At 41.9% G+C, this 17,912-nt stretch overlaps 1 protein-coding gene across 2 annotated transcripts in view; it reads left to right on the forward strand.

Moving 5' to 3' along the window:
* MAPK1 (mitogen-activated protein kinase 1) overlaps positions 1-10,177 on the forward strand; it is a 28,885-nt gene extending 18,708 nt beyond the window's left edge. The window contains exons 7-9 of one of the 2 annotated variants that reach the window (XM_015877533.2): positions 921-1,030; positions 1,718-1,859; positions 3,091-10,177. In XM_015877533.2, the coding sequence (XP_015733019.1) occupies positions 921-1,030; positions 1,718-1,834 (227 nt within the window). In that variant the 3' untranslated portion in view covers positions 1,835-1,859; positions 3,091-10,177. The remainder of the gene's footprint in view (positions 1-920; positions 1,031-1,717; positions 1,860-3,090) is intronic. The other variant, XM_015877532.2, reaches the window with a different exon arrangement.
* The last annotated feature ends 7,735 nt before the right edge of the window (positions 10,178-17,912 follow it).

Genomic DNA, 17,912 nt, shown 5'->3' on the forward strand with positions numbered 1-17,912 from the left:
GGGGTGGTGGAAGCAGGGCGGTTTCTAGGTCTGTCAAAATTTAATGAAAATATTTAAGGCATCTTACCCTGATACAAAGCCAGAACCGCCACAGTGCAGTAATAAGCCCATGTTTAAGTTTAATAATGTGATAATAAGAAAAAATGAAGTGGAAGCTCATGATTTCACAAATACCTGTCAGCTTCTTGCTTCTATCATCATTATTCACCGTTTCCAAGAAAAGGACAATGTGTTAATGGTCAAAGTAACTGAACAATTGCAGTAACTCCAGCCTGTAATGCCCGTCCAGAATTTGAGCAGACCTCACACTCTGCTTAACAGAACCTTCACGTTTATACAGTTTTGTGTGAATTTCATTGACATGAACACACTGGCATTTTTCTCTGGGGAGTATCTCCTGAGCTGCTGGTTGTGCTTGTAGTTCTGTACTGTGATTGCAGTAGCTTAGCGTTCTTTTCAAAATAAGAAAGCAATCTTGATTATTTCACTTCAGACAAAGTTTATCTTGTTTTGGATCTTTATGCCATATTTGAACAAGGAAGAAAGTCTCATTCAACTTCTGCTGGTGTTGAATGTGGATTGTTCTGTGCATAGGCTTCTGTGCATTTCTTCCCTTGACATTCATTTTGATGCTGTAGGGCCTTTTAAAGGGTGCATGTTTTTCTACGTTTGTTCTTAAAATGTACCAGAGCCGGCCAAAGGATTCTGTAACTTAGGAGAGCTGGTAAGATGGGCAAAAAAAGACGCACCACCCAACTCAGAGGAAGCATTTTGCTGTTTCTGTTGCTGCTACTGCTGTAAATGAAAATTAGCACAAAACTGAGGGAAGCTTCTCTTCCGTATGTAACATCAGTAGCATTTATTGTGCTTTGCCGTTTGGAGTGTGCATTAAGCTCTTGTCTGCTTGTTTTTCATCTTAGCACTTGATTTGTTGGATAAAATGTTGACCTTTAATCCTCATAAGCGAATTGAAGTGGAACAAGCTTTAGCCCATCCATATCTGGAACAGTATTACGATCCAAGTGATGAGGTAAGAACTCTGTTACAATGTAAATGTTGATTAAGTGATACAATGTGTTGTTGTCTTCATTAGTTTATAGACAGTGTTTCTACTTGTGGTATGGAGTTGAAGAGTGGATGGTACCATTTTACCAACCTGGTTAGAAATGTATTCACATGGCGTGTGTTTGTAATTGCTTTTGTTTTGTATCTCTCATCCAGTGCTACGTTTTGGAGGCAGAACACAAAAATAAATATATGCTAAGGAGTGCTGTTCTGAAAGGGAATTCTCAGTTATCTGTGGGTTTATTTCATAATGGCTGAGATGAGGCAGGAGAGGTAGCAGAATTTGTCATTGCGTTGTGCTTCAAAAGCCCCCAAAACGGAGCTTACTGGAGTTAGGGGACAGATTTATTCTGAGAAACCTGATGTCTCAGATCCTTTTTGTTCAGGTAGTTACTGAGATAGGAGCTGCTGTCAATTATTATGATTGGTTTTACATTTCACTGTGATTTGATCTAAACATTTTAAAACTAATACATGAAGCATATAAGGAACTAATTAAATGAGTTGTTCCTCATAGACTGCAGAATACTGCTTGTTTCTGTGAAACGCACTTTTAGATGTTTTTTCCCATTCAGAATCTCTGTTAATTTCAACAGAACAATAATAGTTTAAACAAGACAAATTATTGCCTTTTTTCTTTAATTTTATCAAGCCTGTAGCTGAAGCACCCTTCAAGTTTGATATGGAATTGGATGACTTGCCGAAGGAAAAGCTGAAAGAACTGATTTTTGAGGAAACTGCTAGATTCCAGCCAGGATATCGATCTTAAATTGTGCATAGGTAAAGTTACAGCGGTAAGAATCCATTTAGCCTGTAGAATCTTGAAACTTGGTGGTTACTGCTAGTGAAATGTTTAGCTGACAATTTCCACTGACTTGCTGACTGGCTGCTGAAGTGCAACTTTCTGCTTGTTCAATTGACCTCAGTCCTGTTCTCTTACTGAAGAAATGAGTGCAGATTGCAGCGCTGATGTGTCTGCAAGGTTGTCTGGAGATGTTTACCTGGTTCTCAGGTTGCATTTAAGGAATAAGCGTTATATTTGATTTTATTCTCAGAGTAAAAGCGATGAGAACACTTCTGAAATGCAAATCTTAAAAACAGAAACCACAACTTTTCGGCGATCTTCATAGAAGATATCAGAGTATTTGATCATGTGGCTTCAAATGCTCTTTAGAACCTCTTCCTTAAATTTAATGTGCGGAGGAGAAATCTCTTAAACTACTGTAAAAAAAAAAAAAATCCACGAATCTCAAAACTGAAATCTTCATCAGGATTTAATTTTGAAAAACAGTTTGACTTCAGTAAGGCAGGCAGTGCCTGCTTCCCTCCTGTGTTGTATAAAGCTAATTCTGTACAAGAAGCACTAGGACTGCATGCACGTTCTGGAGGAAAATTTTCTAAATGGAGTAAAATGAAGCCTGTGTAGGCCATTGAATCAAGGAGGGAGAGCAAATAGCTGACACTGTGGTAAATCATAGCTCATGATCTCTGCTCCTTGCCTCCTTTGCCCAGACTGTCCATTCCTGGGTTGTATTAGGGATAAAGGGATTAGGAGTGCAGATGTCAGTGATCCAGTGCTGTGGGAAATTTCTGATCTGCTAGAAATGTTTCCTTTTAGTACTGCTGCTTGAAGAGTTGATTTGGCCAATAATGTACTGAAATTTAAGTATTTGACTGAAGTAGATAATGATTCACTAGGTATTGTACGAGTAATTTGTGGTCAGAATTGTTAGCTATGCCACTGCACCTCGTTTAAATGTAAGTAGCTGACATCCTAATGAAGGCCAGTCCCCAGCAGTTGGCTCAAACTGCTCTGTAAGCCTCTTCCTGTATATTTCTGCTCTCCTCTGCAGCCCTTTGCTATCACCTGGCTCTCACTGTGTTAGCTTTGTGCAGTTCTTCAGTAACCAAATAATGTAGAATTTGGAGTAAGGGAGAAATAGGAGAATATTTTAAGACAATGTTAAAATTTCCTTCACTGAAATGTCTCTGCTTTTTTTTTTTTTTTTTTTTTTTTTTTTGTAGGACAAGGACTTAAAGGACTGGGCATGCTCAAACGTTGCTGATCCTCTTCCCAGTTCTTTATTGTTGGTCATGTCTTGTGGCCTCTCTCAGCTTATCCACTAACTCCTTTGAGCCATTCAGGAGGGCAGTTCCTGGTAGTTTTGGCTTTTCATGCTTTCAATGAATCTTTTAAGCCTGAAGAATTGTAATTGACACTCCTATGCGTAATGCCCATTGTTGACCTGTCGCAGTACTGTACTGTAAGTGCACCTACTGCTGGCCATGTTTTAACTGCTTGCTTTCTGGTTTGAGAGATGCAGTGGTTCCTTTCACTCCTGGATTAACATCCAAGAAGATAATTCATTAACTGATGCGAAGTTTACACCATGAACTATGTTTTTCTGACTTTACTCAAGTCGCTGGCATTTTTTTTTAGAAAAACTACTATTCAGGGCACTTTAAGTCAGTGACATCCCAGATTTTTTTTGCACTTCCTTTTTAAATAGAAATGGTTAGCATCCAGTGAGTGGGGTTTTACCATTATGCTCTGGATTACAGCATAAGTCGTGTTCATGTTAATCTTGCTTATGCACTTGTTTGGGTGTCCTGTGCTGTACATACAGGTATTCTATACAGTGTGATAGCCACATAGGAACCCATCTGAATTGAATTCATCTAAGAAACATTTTACCATGCATTGACAAAATTTGTACCTTTTTTTTCCCCGCCTTTTTCAAAAGAGATCATTTTAAGTTCGGCCATGCTGGGAGGGGGGTAGTACTTCCAAAGCTCATACCTTGTGGTCATGTTTATAAGGCTTGTGGAAGGAGAAAGAGTGGCAGCTTGCCAACTTATTTATTCCCTGTGTGATGGGAGATTAACAAAGAACATAATGGCACGATGACCTGGTGGTGAATGCTTTTCTTTGTGGAAGGCATCCGAATGTGGTAAGCGAGAAACCAAAACATGGAGTTAATAAACTCAGACTGCATACTTCATACCAATGAAATGCTTCAAATGAGGATTGGTAGTTTTACATTTGAATCTGATCACTGACATTCAGAATTCTCGCAGAGAGGAACACTGCATCTTTAAATGAGAAAGTTTGAATTTCCTTTTGCTCCTACAGCATGTCAGCATCTCAAGTTCATTTCTTGCAACCTACACTATGGTGATTTGTAATCCAGCCTCCATGAGCTCGTGACATAAAGTACTGTTCTGTTGTCAAGTACTATCAAACTTTTCTGATAATGCTGAGTTAGGACAACCAAACAAAGCTAGCACTAAATAACGTTTAAAATTGTATACCTTTTAATGATCTTTTCAAGTATTTGTTACTGAAATTGTATGATGTGGAGTTTACTAGGTGTTATGTTCCAGTGCAGTGCCTCCTTTTCTTTCCCCACTGCTCTCTGTGGTGAGAAATTTGCCTTGTTTAAAATGATTACTGTGCCCTCGCATGACTGTTAAAGCTTTCTGTGCAAAGATGATTGTTTAAGTGCCACATGCCTATGATTGAGAGAAAAAAAATCTATTGTTACCTCTGAGTTGTGTTCAACTGAAATGCTATTCAACAAATAACTTAGGAAAAAATAGCTCTATTTTTAGCTTTTCATATCTCTGCTGTCTTCTCAATTTATTTTGGCAGCAGTGAAGAATGGATTGTATAGACTGCTTGCTAATATGAACAAAATGCACTTGTAATTCCTGGAAATAAATTTAAATCTTATATCTTCACATTAACATAAAGAATTAGTTTTTGGTTTCCTCTTGGGTAATGTGTTTGAATGGAAATCAGATTCAGTTGCTACTGCAGTATTACAGGATGCTTGCTGTTAATGAATCCAGGCTTCCTCATTCCACTTAGTCTGCTTTTCAAAAATAAGAAAGCCATTCTTAGATTTCAATAGGCAAGGGTGCTTACGAGATTCCATTTCAGATCTTTTCTTCGAGTTTGAGTCTTAGTCTACCAAAACTAATTTTTATAAGCAAGGGTTCATTTTAAGGGGCATTTTCAGCTAGGAAGGTCCTGTGGTACATACATCTCTATTGTGCGGAACATAATGAGCGTAGTCAGGACACTGCACAAGTGATCTGGGAATCGTGGTTTGGAACCTATGCTAAAAAAAAAACCACGTTTCTATAGAAATTATGCACTTGACTGTTGATACCTGTGTAGGAATTTCTTCTGACGTTTCTACACATCTTTACCAAAATGCTTCGTGCAGTTTTGAGAAGCTGAAATATTTCTAGAATCTCTGCTACTTGTACCATCATCATTGTTACAGGAATCGTGGTTGGGAAGATGACTGTTACTGAAATTAATTTGTAACACCTCAATCCGAGTTTATTAAGGAAGAATTTTGGCAGCTTATTTCATCCGTTTCCCAATTCTTTTTTTAATACTTTAATTTTGGGTTTCTGGAGCGGTGCAAACTTATCCTTGCGATCTGTCTCTCAGAATGACAAGCCAAGGGTTTGTGTTAGCTAACGTGTGGTGCTCTCAGGCTTTCTTCCTTAGCAGTCCTTACTGGACCAAACTGGCTCCCATTGGTACCTGCATACCCACTGGTATCCATCAGTCTTCTGCTGAATGCAGTAAACGTTGTTAGGCTGAATTTGTTACGTCAAGTGAAGAAGCATGACTTTTTCTTTTGTCAGATACTGCAAATGTTTAAAAGAAGGTGCCTATAACACTGTCAGGTCAGTGATTGCTCCATTTTACTTTTTCCCTCTTCCCTCCCCCCCCACCTTTATCTAGTTTTTGTATGTGCAGAGCAGAGATCTGGAACTTGTAACTGAAGTAATATATATGTTATGGTAAAGATGTTTTGGGAATTAGGCATGTAAACAGTTGACTGTCTAAACATTCCAACTGTATTATGGAAGAAAAATAGGCGAACTTAAACTTCTCTTGGATGCTTTGGCAAAGGAAGCATCTTATTCTGCTATCCTGACTGTCCCCAGAATCTTCTTCATCACCGTCACACACGTGCCAGGTCCGAGGTGTACAACGCTCTGCATGGGCCGAGCAGCTGCTGCTCTGTGAGATCTCGGGAGTAGCAGATGGTGACGTGACTCAGCAGTGGCCAAATGGAACCCAAGGAGCTTAGCGTGGTTCTCCTTACAGAATGGGGAAAAAGAAAAACTTGTTGCTGCCCACTGTAATACGCTGCGATATATTTATACCATGTCCAAGTTGTTTGCTGAGCAACTGTACTATAGGTTTAAACTTTATTAATATATATTTGCTTATGTTAGTGTAGTTTATATAGTCCTTGGTTATTGATGAATTTGTGTTGTTACAGCACAGTGATATGGTATAAATATAGGCCTGTACACACAACATGCTCATGAATTTGGTCCCTTGCATAGTACTTTTATATTTGTACAGTGATGTCTTCAAGTAATCCCAGATTTTAGGGGAAGTATTTTTGTAAATGCAGTGGTTTAAACAAAAATCTAAATGGTCCTTTTATTAAGTTTTAAATGCGTTTGTGGTTCAAAATGGTTTAGTTAATGACTGAAATCAAGACACTAAATTAGTGAAAAGTGCACATTAGTAAAGTGAAGCATACCATGGTTTTCTGTAGCATGTGCTGTGGTGAAGCTTGGACAAAATGGAAAAGTTGGGCTACCTTTGTAAATCTAGAACAAATGTCTAAAGGTTGCAGCTGGGTTACTTACTATTGTTGCCTTTTCTTGTGTTGTATCAGTGTAGAGCACTCTTAAATACTCAAACAGCTTTGTCTTTGCTTTGTACTGTTGGTGCCTTCTTAGTCACGTACCCCACAGGTCCCGCATAGCTCATTTAGTTAATGGTAAGTTTAAAATAAAATAAAGGAAGATTTTATATTAAAAAAAGAAAAAAGAAAAAACCTTTAAAGCTTCATTTTCTGTATGTTCTTATTCACTGTAACAATTAAACATTTATATTGTGACAGATTTGTGATTTGGTTAATCTGTATAGATCAGTTGTAAGTAGCAAAGGTTTATATTTCGTCTTCTTCTTTTAATGTTGTAAACATATGTGATTTCCTTCTTTAAATCAGGTAACTTAATGTTCTGTTTTGTTTTTGGCATCCGAGTCTTGTAAAAACAACTGCAAAGAAAATCATTAAATCGTGTCCCTGTATTACCAAACCAGCATAGTACTGTGCATGTGTAGAACGACTGAGATTTTGCTGTAACATGGCCTGCTGTTTTGTAGTCCGAGTGCACTGATGCGTATTACATCAGCACGGCTAAATGAGTCTCCTGAACGGAGCAGGAGCAGGTAGCTTACATTCATGTTTTTGGATACACAGGTGTGTCTATTTCAGTGTGTGAGCAATTACCAGCTTGAAGTTAGAGCCATCCAAAGCATTGCAGGCGAAGTTTATGGACAGGCAGAAGTGCTGTATCTTTGTGGCAAGCAAGTTATGAAATGGGCACTGTAGACTATTGGGCGCAGCGATGCCTTTGGCTCACGCCATGTTAATGTAGCCCACTTCCCAGGAAACTTTGCAAAGAATTACGTGAGCAGCCCTTAGAGACCAAATGTTTTCATTTTGATATGAAAGGGGTTCTTTTCAGGCCGAGGTTTGAGACGTTCTGTGTTTTCTGGGAATGTGCTCCAAAATCGCTGTAATGGCATTTGTATGAATATTCTTTTAGTCTGAAATCCAGTTGTGCCAAAGAACTGAGAAAAGGTGTAATTGGATCATGGCAGCTTGAAACTTCTGTAATTAGTATGGCAGCATAGAAAACGTGACCTGGAACTAACAGGTGCTTGTCAGTAACAGGTCAGTAACATCTCTAATGACTGTCTCCTTAAAGTTCATCTCTCCATCCCTTGTCTGGTCTTCACAGCAGTGCGCGTTTTGTTGCAAAATGTTAGGAGTTTAATTTTGCCGTATGTACAGTTGTGCATGTTACTTTCTCATTGACTATGGCTGCCTTTGGCTGTTCCCTCGAGCAGTGTGCTGTATTGCAGTGTGCATGTTCCAGTGAGTTCAAAGTATGACTGACCTGCATCTTGTCCCAGCAGAGGTTTTGTTAAGCTACTGCTTGACTCAGTGCTTTTGTCACATTTGTTTAGTTAGGATTACTTGGAAAATGCTTTGCTTTTATTTGCTTTGTTCCACCAGAACAGGACACTGATCCTTCCTGTCTGTGAGCTTTGAAGGGCAGTGGGTATTGAGACCTTGGAGCTGGAGACTGCAGAAATGGGTTCTGGGGTCTGTGTGCAGCCTTAGTGCTGGGGTGGGATGAGCTCTCATAGGTAGAGTGCCATGGAGGAGCTCATGCTCTCACAGTCTTTTGAGGAATTACTTCAGAATATAAGCTGTGTAGATTTGGTGCTGCTGGGCTTTGTAGAGCTACAACCCCAGTATTTTTCTGTGCAGACAAAAGTTCTCACTTCCGTGTTCTGTGTGTTTCATTATACTTTCTACTGAGTAACATTTGCGTAATGCTTGACAAGCTGAGCAAAAATTAACATTTGATAATTGTAGAAGACTTTAAAACTGTATCACATCAATACGTGCCATGTCAGTGCTTTGGAAGAGCTCTTTGGTTCCTCTGCAGAATGGCCTTCAGGTACTGCCAGCTGCAGGTGAGCGGTGCTGGTAGTGCCCTGTCAGGGCTGAGGTTCTATCACGCTGTGTCTGTGCGAGGGCTGGTCTTGGAATTAAGGTATGGAAACTGTTCTGTGAAACCTCTGTGGTTCCACTTTGTAAGGTACTCACACCCTGCACTTTCCTTCAGGTATTTCCCAGAACTCTGCTTGCTTTCTCAGTACATCTCACTACTGTGACAGTGTTTTTCCTCGTCTTCTCATTCAAAGTGAAGCTCAAGTCTTGGTTGTTCCACAAACCGAACTTTGAGCTTTGTGCAGTTCTGGCGATACACAACAGATTACTGGTCCTGCTGCATAAACTGATGCAAATCCTCAGGAAAGGTAAGCAAAAAGTCCTGGCAGGTCTCCTGCTCTTTCACTCTTCCTGCTGGAAGCGCAGCGTGCGATCTGGTGATGGGATGTGCATTGCTGAGAGGCAAACCTGAAGTGATCAGAAAGGAGCGGTGCAGTTGGGTAAGGTGTGGTGTGACAAGCAGTCCTTTGTTGCTGTTGGGAACTTGAGCCTGAGATTATTCAGCAGAGCCTGGTTTGAACTTTTCTGGCTGTACATCCTTGAATACCTTGTGAGCACTGGAGGCCCCGTGCCATTTCTCTGCAGTGTGCCCACATCTCCCTCACAGTGTGCACCCGTCCTTCAGCTCTTTCCCTTTCCCACGCTGCTGATGGTTCTGGCAGAGCAGTGTGTGACCCTGCAGGTGTTAGTTTCACTTGCTGCAGGAGTGGCTTTTAGCACACGAGGGGTGATAAAAGGAATCCTTATTCTGATTCCCCAGAAAAGAGGAAGAAATGTCTCGAAAGTGCTGGAAACCCAGCATGCCTTCTCCCCTAAAATACCAGGCTGAATACTTGCGTATACCTTGTGAGGCTTTCTGTGGCTCTGTGTGGTATTCCCGGTTGTGCCAGCTGGTTGATTGAAGTGCTTCTCTGTCTCCTGCCGTTGCATCTTGGACTGAACTGACCTTTGATCCTGCTGACTTACTGTCTTCCATTGATGTGTTTCTTCCTCAGGGTTTATACATTCCATGGTGGTATTTTTCTCCCCAATCCTTTGACTGCTGTGACCGACCTGATGTCACATTTTTGTTCTCCTTATTTTGCATGGCTGTAGATTCCTCGTGGTCTCACAACTCTCCATTTGTTTGCTTTCTAGAGATCTCTGTTTTTTTTTTAACTATTCTGTAAGGCCGTTCTTCACAGAGCTGGGCCCTGCTTACAGGCAATTGACTTAAGGGCTGCTGGTTACACTCCAGCCACTGGCTTTGGGGAGAAAACTTGCATAGGCAGAGCAGTTCCCTCAGTGCACGCGGTCATTCAGCGCCTGGGATTGCACCAGGTTGGTTTTGCACAGTGCAGCGATCTGTTCATTCCACCTTACTGTTTAATGCCTCAAATACAAAAGCCAGAAATAACTGGGAAGCTGCTTTCTCCCTGGCTGTGATGCATTCTTCTGCACTACCAAAAACTGTTCCAAAATTCAGGCTTTTCAAGCAAAAAAAAACCAACAAAAGTGAAACCCAAAGCTGTAAGAGAATGCCACGAGTTTAAAAAATAACACAGCAAGAATCGGCTTTTGTCAAGAGACTAGTGATGCACCTTCTGCTTTCATCTTACCCACCGAGGCGCATAGCTTGTTCTGAAGGTGCTTTTCTGCCTTAAATCTGCAAAATGCTGAATATTCAGGATTTTGGCTTGAAGCTGAGCCGACGATATCAGCGGTGAGCTGAAAACTTGGAAGGGTTTGAAGTCGGGCCTTCTCCGAGCTCAGCTTTAATCTCAATAGCACGTGAGAAAACTTTGACTGTCAAACCTTCCTGTATTCCTGGGAGTGTTTCAGGCTCACAAATATCCCATCTCGTAGTTGAGACATCGTAGATTCAAGTTTATAGGCTAAAGAGTTGTTAATGTGTTTGTGCTTTAAAAAAGTTTTGTTAGTGTTGGTACGTGTGTTTGCTTTTGCAGGCTCTTTGTGGCACACACATGGAGGGAGCACATCCACGAGTGCTCAAATGAACATTGTTGCTGTCACTGTAGCTGTGTGTTGTGTTTGCTCTCGTGTGCAGCAGCAGACAGCAGCGCACCAGAGGAAGGTGGGGATTAAGGAAAAATAAAACTGTGCTCAGTTCTTAACACATTCTTTCATAGAGGAACTTAATTCGTAGGCTTCTTTCTGAGGGTTGTTTGGTGTCTGGGGAGAACTGCATTAAGCCGTTTTTGCAGCTGACTTGATGACATTTCTCTAAGTAGAATATGCTGTTATTCCAGCATGGCAAAGGTCTGCATAATTCATGTATGCTCAACTTAATCATTGGTTTTCTTCTTGTAACAATAAATGGCATTGTACCAAAAGCAATATATCCTGTGTGTAGTTAGTAGTGGAAGTAATTATTACTGTGCAGCTTTTATTTGCATTGTCTTTCCAGTGGTTGCTGCTAGCATGGATTTTGTGCACTGACAGTTGTTTCAGGCTATTGAAGATGTTTTCTTGGGGGGGGGGGAGGAGAAGTCCTGCGCAGCACTTGTTTGCTTTCTGGGAGCCGCTGCAGTACTTTGAAGCAGAAAAGTGTTGCATCTGATGGTGCAGTAAGTTTGTTTTCTTCTGAGTCGTATCTCCAGAACACATCTAGACCTAGAGAGCTTCACCGGAATTGCTCCTCCACATTTTTCCTCTTGAGAAAGGCCCGGGCTCAACACCAGCATCGTTAGAGCCAAGGATTATAAGAGAGCAGAAGGGCTTTCTTCTCTGCTCAATTCTGGGATTCCACTAAGCAACACACAGCCTTATTAGATCATGGCGCTGTAAAAAGACTCGGGGAATGCTGCAGCTGGTTTTGATCACCAACTACTTAACTCAAGACCAGATAAGAACGCACAGGCAATATGCAATGCATGGGAACTCTCTAGTCTTAACTTCTGTCCTTCCTGACCCCCTGATAGCGTTCCTGCCATTAAACCTGCCCTGGATAACTTTCCCTTAAGAGAGGGAAGCTTTGTTTTTCCTCAGAAGGATGAGGTATTGATACAGTTATCTTCCCACCACTTGCATTTGACTGCTAATGTGTAGCGTTCATCACACCGAGATGTCACTGTTAGAAAACTTTTAATGCTGTAGAACTAACAGGGGTGAAGAACTTGCTCTTCTCAACTTGTATGTTCCTCCGTGCTTTCAAAGTGTTTAGAACGATACCTACTTTTAATTATAACCGAGTAGCTTTTCTGCATTCTCTGTGCACATTTTTCTCTACTGCCTCCTATTCTAGATGTGACTTATTTTACTGCTAATGGTGTTATAAGAACTGTAGTACTACAGGTGTCATATGGTAACTTGTAAATAAAATTACTATAAAGTTATTTGTGGTGCTGCTCTGTAAATGTGTGACGTGACTTTAGCTGTGAATCTTAACTGTGCTGTCCTAAGGGACCTGCCCATAGCACTCGATGATTACAAAGCCGGTGTCTGTGCCTTCACAAGAGCCGTTTCTGTGAGCACTGCACAGCACTCTGCTCCTTGTCACAAGTTCCAGGAAGATGCAGAGTTGACAACAATTACTTCTGCACTGTCACTTTGCTACGTAATGTGTTAGATGACAGCAAATCAACACCTACATCGAGCTGATTGATAATACATTTTCATGTAAATATCAATTCACTGGAAAGGAGAGAACAAAGTTATTTATGGTTGGAAGGTGAGTAGGTAACTGTTGCGTTTTGTCCTTGGAGCCCATCAGCTCCAGCAGAAGGTGACCTGCTTCCTGTCCAATGGAGAGGGTGGCAGAAAAAAGTGGAGGAGGTCTGACCTGGGGAAAGAACATGGAGTGCTGCATTTTAGTGGGGAAACACACACACACGCACACACACACATACACACTGTTCTGCTGCATTTTCCTTATGGTTGGCATGCAGAAAGCTCTTCAGAGCCATTTGCCTTCGTGTATGTAGGAGTTGATAACGCAAGGATTTCTGGCTTCATCCCATGCCTGGTGGTGCAGACTGAGCGTTGCTTCTGGCTTTTGTTGCTGTTGTGAGAACTGTCAATAGCAGATTGTTTTCAAAGTAAGTGATGTATTTCATGGTGAGAGGGTACGAAAACCTTGGCTGGCATCTTTGGCTGTGCTTGCTTTGTTTTGTATGGTGGAGGTGACAGAGGTGAGAGTTTCTGCTGTTGCGTGTTGTGATGATGGGCATTGAGTGGCAAACCTTTTGCATATTCATTTTGAGAGCCATCGTGCTTGAGCAACATTCAGTCTGGAGTCGTTTTGAAACTGCCCAGGAGGGAAAAAGCAGAGGAAAGTTGTAGCCCTGGAATGCTGTGATGCTGTGTCGTAATATGAGCTACAACACTGCCCCTCAAACTTTTATTAAGTAGTCAAGAAAATTGCTTTCTATTCATGCCAGTCCTTCAGTGTCTAGAGAGAAATGACCTTTCTGTGCTGCTCGTGACTTTCAGTGGCTGGATGTGGCTGTGTCCCTGCTCTTGAGCTTTCAGTTGTTCCTGTACTTCTCCACCTCATTCTTTCCTCTAAATTTGCTTCCCTGTGGCTGTTAAATACAGTGGTTGGAAGCCTGGTTCTATTTAGGGGATTAAAATAAATTAAGAGGTAAATTACCTCTGGAAACTGTTTCAGTTAAGTTTGACCAAACGTTCTCAAAGCAGGAAGCTTGTGGTCTTTTACATTGAGGGGTAATGGAGGGTGTTTACAGTAAGCATATTAAACTGAACGTCCAGTTCAGGGAGTGAACGTTCTCAAAACAAATGCAATCTGCAAACTGCCACACACCTCCTGGAACAATGATAGCAATTAATTAACCAGGAGAGTCGATTGCAACTCAATTCCTTACTCAGGATCTTCAAGTATTGTCGCGCTCTTCACTTGCACTGAGAATGGGTTCACGGTGATGCTTCTGTGTTAAAGCATTGAAACTTCACGAGTGTATTTTGGTTTTACTTAAACGTATGAATCATTTGAACACCAGTAATGTTCGCTGTAAAAAGAAATGTGACAGCTTTTCAGTGATCCTACGTAGCTGTTGCCTCTTAACTGTACTTGAATGTGGAGGTGGGGAAACATTATTTGCTTTTCTCTAAACGTGCACCCTTCTGTGCCTGGATTCACTGTAGAATCATCTTCAAGGTAACTAGTAAAGATAACAGAAATCTCTGAATGGCCTGTGTAGGGGTAATAAGTTTTATATAGTCTTTGTAGCTACTTGTGTAGCAAGGAGCTTGCTACCATCTGAAATGTTTGGATAAAATAGATATATGAACCCAACTAGAGCTGTCCTGCAAACACCATTCCCACATCATACCTGTGACTAACCCATGGACTGTCAGCTTGCAGGGCCCAGGAGTCAGCAGAAGCCACCTTGCTATGGCGTGGTTTGTCTGATGTCACATGGTTTTATTGGGTCGGTCCAGAAGTTCAGCCAAGCCATTGCCCTTCTCTCCGGGAAGCGCTGGGTGCTTAAGAAATGCAGTCACTGCTGGTAACAGCGGCCGAGGTGTGGAATTTACCCTTTCACTTTTGCTTTCACCTGCGCTTCAGTCGTGTAACCCATAATCTTCAGAGGATTTCTTGTTCTGTTTTGACCAGAATAAATTGTTAGCGAGTAATGTAATTTACTTCCTGGCACCATCATGGCTGTTCCTGGCCACAGCAATGGGAGAAGAGTGCACTGGCATAGTTTGTGCTGCTTCTGCTCTCATCTTCAGGGTCGGTGATTCAACCACCTCCTGGGCAGCCCATTCCAGCACCTGATCTCTCTTTCAGAACGTGTTTTTTTTCCTAAGGTCCAACCCGAATCTCCCCCTGCACAACCTGAGGCCATTCCCTCTAGTCCTACTGCTAGTTATGTGGGAGAAGAGGATGACCCCCACCTCAGCACCATTTCCTTTCAGGCAGCTGTAGAGAGCGATACCGTCCCCCCTGAGCCTCCCGTGCAGTAAATGATGCCCCAGTTCCCTCAGCTGCTCCTGCTAAGACTTGTGCTCAGTGTCCAGCCTTCAGTGCCTAGACCTGTGATGGTATCGAGAGTGCAAAGAGAAGAGAGATAAAATTGGACCTGGAAAAGACACGGCAATACTTCTTTTTCAGCTTCCTGCTGGAAGCTTTGGCTTCATGCAAATCCAAAGAGCTGTTAAAGGAGAAGCAAAACTATAGTTTGAAGCTGTGGGTGCCAAGTCTCTCTGGGAGCTTCTAGTAATTGCAGAGCTGTTAAACCTGTAGCTGTGCCATCTGCTGGTGAAAAGTAACCATGAGTAATTCATATCAATAAAAAACCCAGCAGAATTCAATGCAATTATCTTTTCTTGATGCAACATCTAGCAAGGAATTCTAGTAGTGCAGCTGTGAGAAAATTGATTTAAGAAAGAGACTCTGCTACTATTAACCCGCTGTGTGCCAACCTGCACTTATTTCCAGGTATTTGAGCACAGCTGCGAAAGACACAGGATGGAAATCTGGGTGCGGAATGGTCTTTAACTTTACATACACATGGAAAGGTAAGGCAGCTTTGTTACCAGTGGACATCATGGTCACTCTGTGTGACGTATGGAAAGACTCTTCTCTATAAACATGTTTTGCTGAGATCTGTGACTCCTTGTAAACAGACACTTGTTTTGTTTCCATGTCACGTGGATCTGGGATGTACCTTTGATGTTAGAACAGTCAAAATATGTGTGCAATTAGACTTATCACATACCCAGCAACAACTGTTTAGGTTTCTGGAAACATAATGTGTGTGCTCTTGATCGCTGCAGTCCTGCACCTCAGACAGTACTGAGGTGAGAGATGAGTGCAGATTCTCATTTGATCCTTAGGAGCTCTATCCAATAATGCACAAGTTGATATCTGGCAGAACAGCAAACCCAGCACACCCTGCCCGGTCACTGCCTTCCTGCTGCCAGCACTGACACTGCTAGAAGCGAACCACTCACTGAGGAAGGTACGTAGTTGTGCTATACACTAAAATGTGAATTTACGCATCTGAGTTACCAATAAGGGACCTGTTGAGCTGTGATGCAGTGGTTGGTTCAGAATTTGGCTACCTGCTTCCTGTGATTTCTGTTGTCTTTGGTCTTTTCCTTTGCCAAGCTCATAGTTGTGTGGTCAGGCAGTTACTGAACGTACTTATTGAGATTTGGGGATGGCACGATGAGCTGCACAGGCAAGAGTCTGTCTGAAAGTTCAAGTGCTGTCATTTAATTTAATGAGAGCCACTGAAAAAGTGTCTGGAGAAGCAAATCGATGGATGGATCCATCAGCCAAAATATTTGTAGCACTGCACAAGAAAACAGGCAATGCTTGTTTGCACTGATCTCGTCTTTAATCAGACTCCCTATTTCTCTGTTACCAGAGACATTCCAGCCACTTGTTATAAATGTGTGGAGGAAATTCACACGTTTGTTTATCAGTGTTGATGTGAGAGTTGTTCTAAGAAGGTTCGGGATCTCATTGAAATGTCTGTCCGTGTACGAACGTTTGGCCACAAGATGGAGCCGGCGCAGCAGAGGTTACGAGCAGCTTTGTCTCTTTCGGTACCTGAGGAGGGTCCGCGGAGGGGCCGCCCCTCATAGAGTTTTGTGAGCATCGGAGAAATCCGGGCAGTTACAGCGCAGAACTGGTATGAAACCCTTCCATCCCAGAGATGATGTTTAAGGCAGCTGCGCTTATCGCTTCCTGTTCCCTGCTCTGCTGAAGCAGTAGCTCCACTAGTAGCGCTACCTGCTATTGGTGCAGCCACTGGTAGGAGTCGCACGTTTTGCATTGCTGTTTGCAGTGCAGCCAAATACTTTCTCCTGCTGCTTTCAGAACTCATCCCCAACGAAAATGCAGGTTTGCTGTTTGCTGAAGTACCTCTCTGCACAGTTACACAAGTAGCTAAAAATATGCTGAGACAAGTGCCAGTATTATTTGTTTATTACCTAATGATGAGCTGGTTTCAACTAGTACACATTGTATTTTAATGTTATGTAACCATAACCTTGTTCTGCTTCTGTCCCTTTCCATACATGATGTGCACAAGGAAATATCACTTAGCTCTGTAAAATGTTTCCCAATCTGGTTTTAAATCCCAGCACCCCTCACAACACTCGTTACACATCAGTTGTTCCTGCATTATACACTCCAACCTTCCTGCTGCCATGTCATCAAATAGATGCGTATTATTTTCCTTGGAGAACTTGGCAGAACATAATGTTATAAACTTAAGTAACTGCAAAGAGCAAGGTGGGGCCTTTTGGTGTGTGTATTTATCTCTATATATCTCTATATTTTCATTACTAAGACTACATTTAAAGCAAACATGCAGGAAATGATTTTTATTTGAAAGAAATCTTCCAGTTAAAAGACAGATCATGGAGCTTTTCCATTCTTAGAGCAGCTGCTTGGTAATAAATGCTGCTAAAGCCTCCAAACGTGTCCTGAAGAAGCAAAGGAAGGAACAATCCTGGTGTTATTTCCCCATTGAGATGCCTTTAATTGTCCAGTTTTCAGCACGGCTCATGGTTTGGGGTACAACTCACCTACCAGTTCTGTTTCTAACATGCTCAGCCTCAGAGGCAGTGACTGCACATCGCCCTATAACTCCTATGGCCTGACGAATTCCAGAGCTGCAGACCATAACCTTGATTAGAATCCTAATGAGGAAAAATAACACCTTCCTGCTCATGTTACACAGTGATGCAGAGCACACAACAGGAACACAGGCAGGATTTGCCGGACTGTTGAAATTAGTGCTGTTAATTTACTGATGATAATATGTTTATGATCTGATTAGGACAGAACAGGGTTCAGTAGTTGTAGTATGAAAGCTGCCTTGCTAATGCAGATGAGCCCCACATTCACCCTAAGAGCTCGTAATCCAAGCAGTACATTGAGACTGAGATTCAAGTATTTCATTCTATCCGTGCTTGAGTTGTTTCAGTGCCGTTGTGGACTAACACAGTACGATGAAGCACGTGGTTCTCTATCAGAGGTTGTTCGTGTGAGCAATCTCATCCTGCTACTGAAGGCTCCAACTACATCCTTGCTATGCCTTTATCCTAAAAAGCAAAAAAAGAGGGGGGGGGGAAGGAGAAAACGATGGTATGATGCTATGATGGTATGATGGTATGATGGTATGATGGTATTCTATCAGTGCAGCTTGTGTATTTGTTACTAAGGAAACAAACAGAAGAGAGAAAGAAAGCCTTCGAGTCCCTGTGCTTTAGATCTAACAGTGGAGAAGC

The sequence above is a fragment of the Coturnix japonica genome, chromosome 15 (genome assembly GCF_001577835.2).
Source record: "Coturnix japonica isolate 7356 chromosome 15, Coturnix japonica 2.1, whole genome shotgun sequence".
In the NCBI taxonomy this organism is placed as follows: Eukaryota; Metazoa; Chordata; class Aves; order Galliformes; family Phasianidae; genus Coturnix; species Coturnix japonica.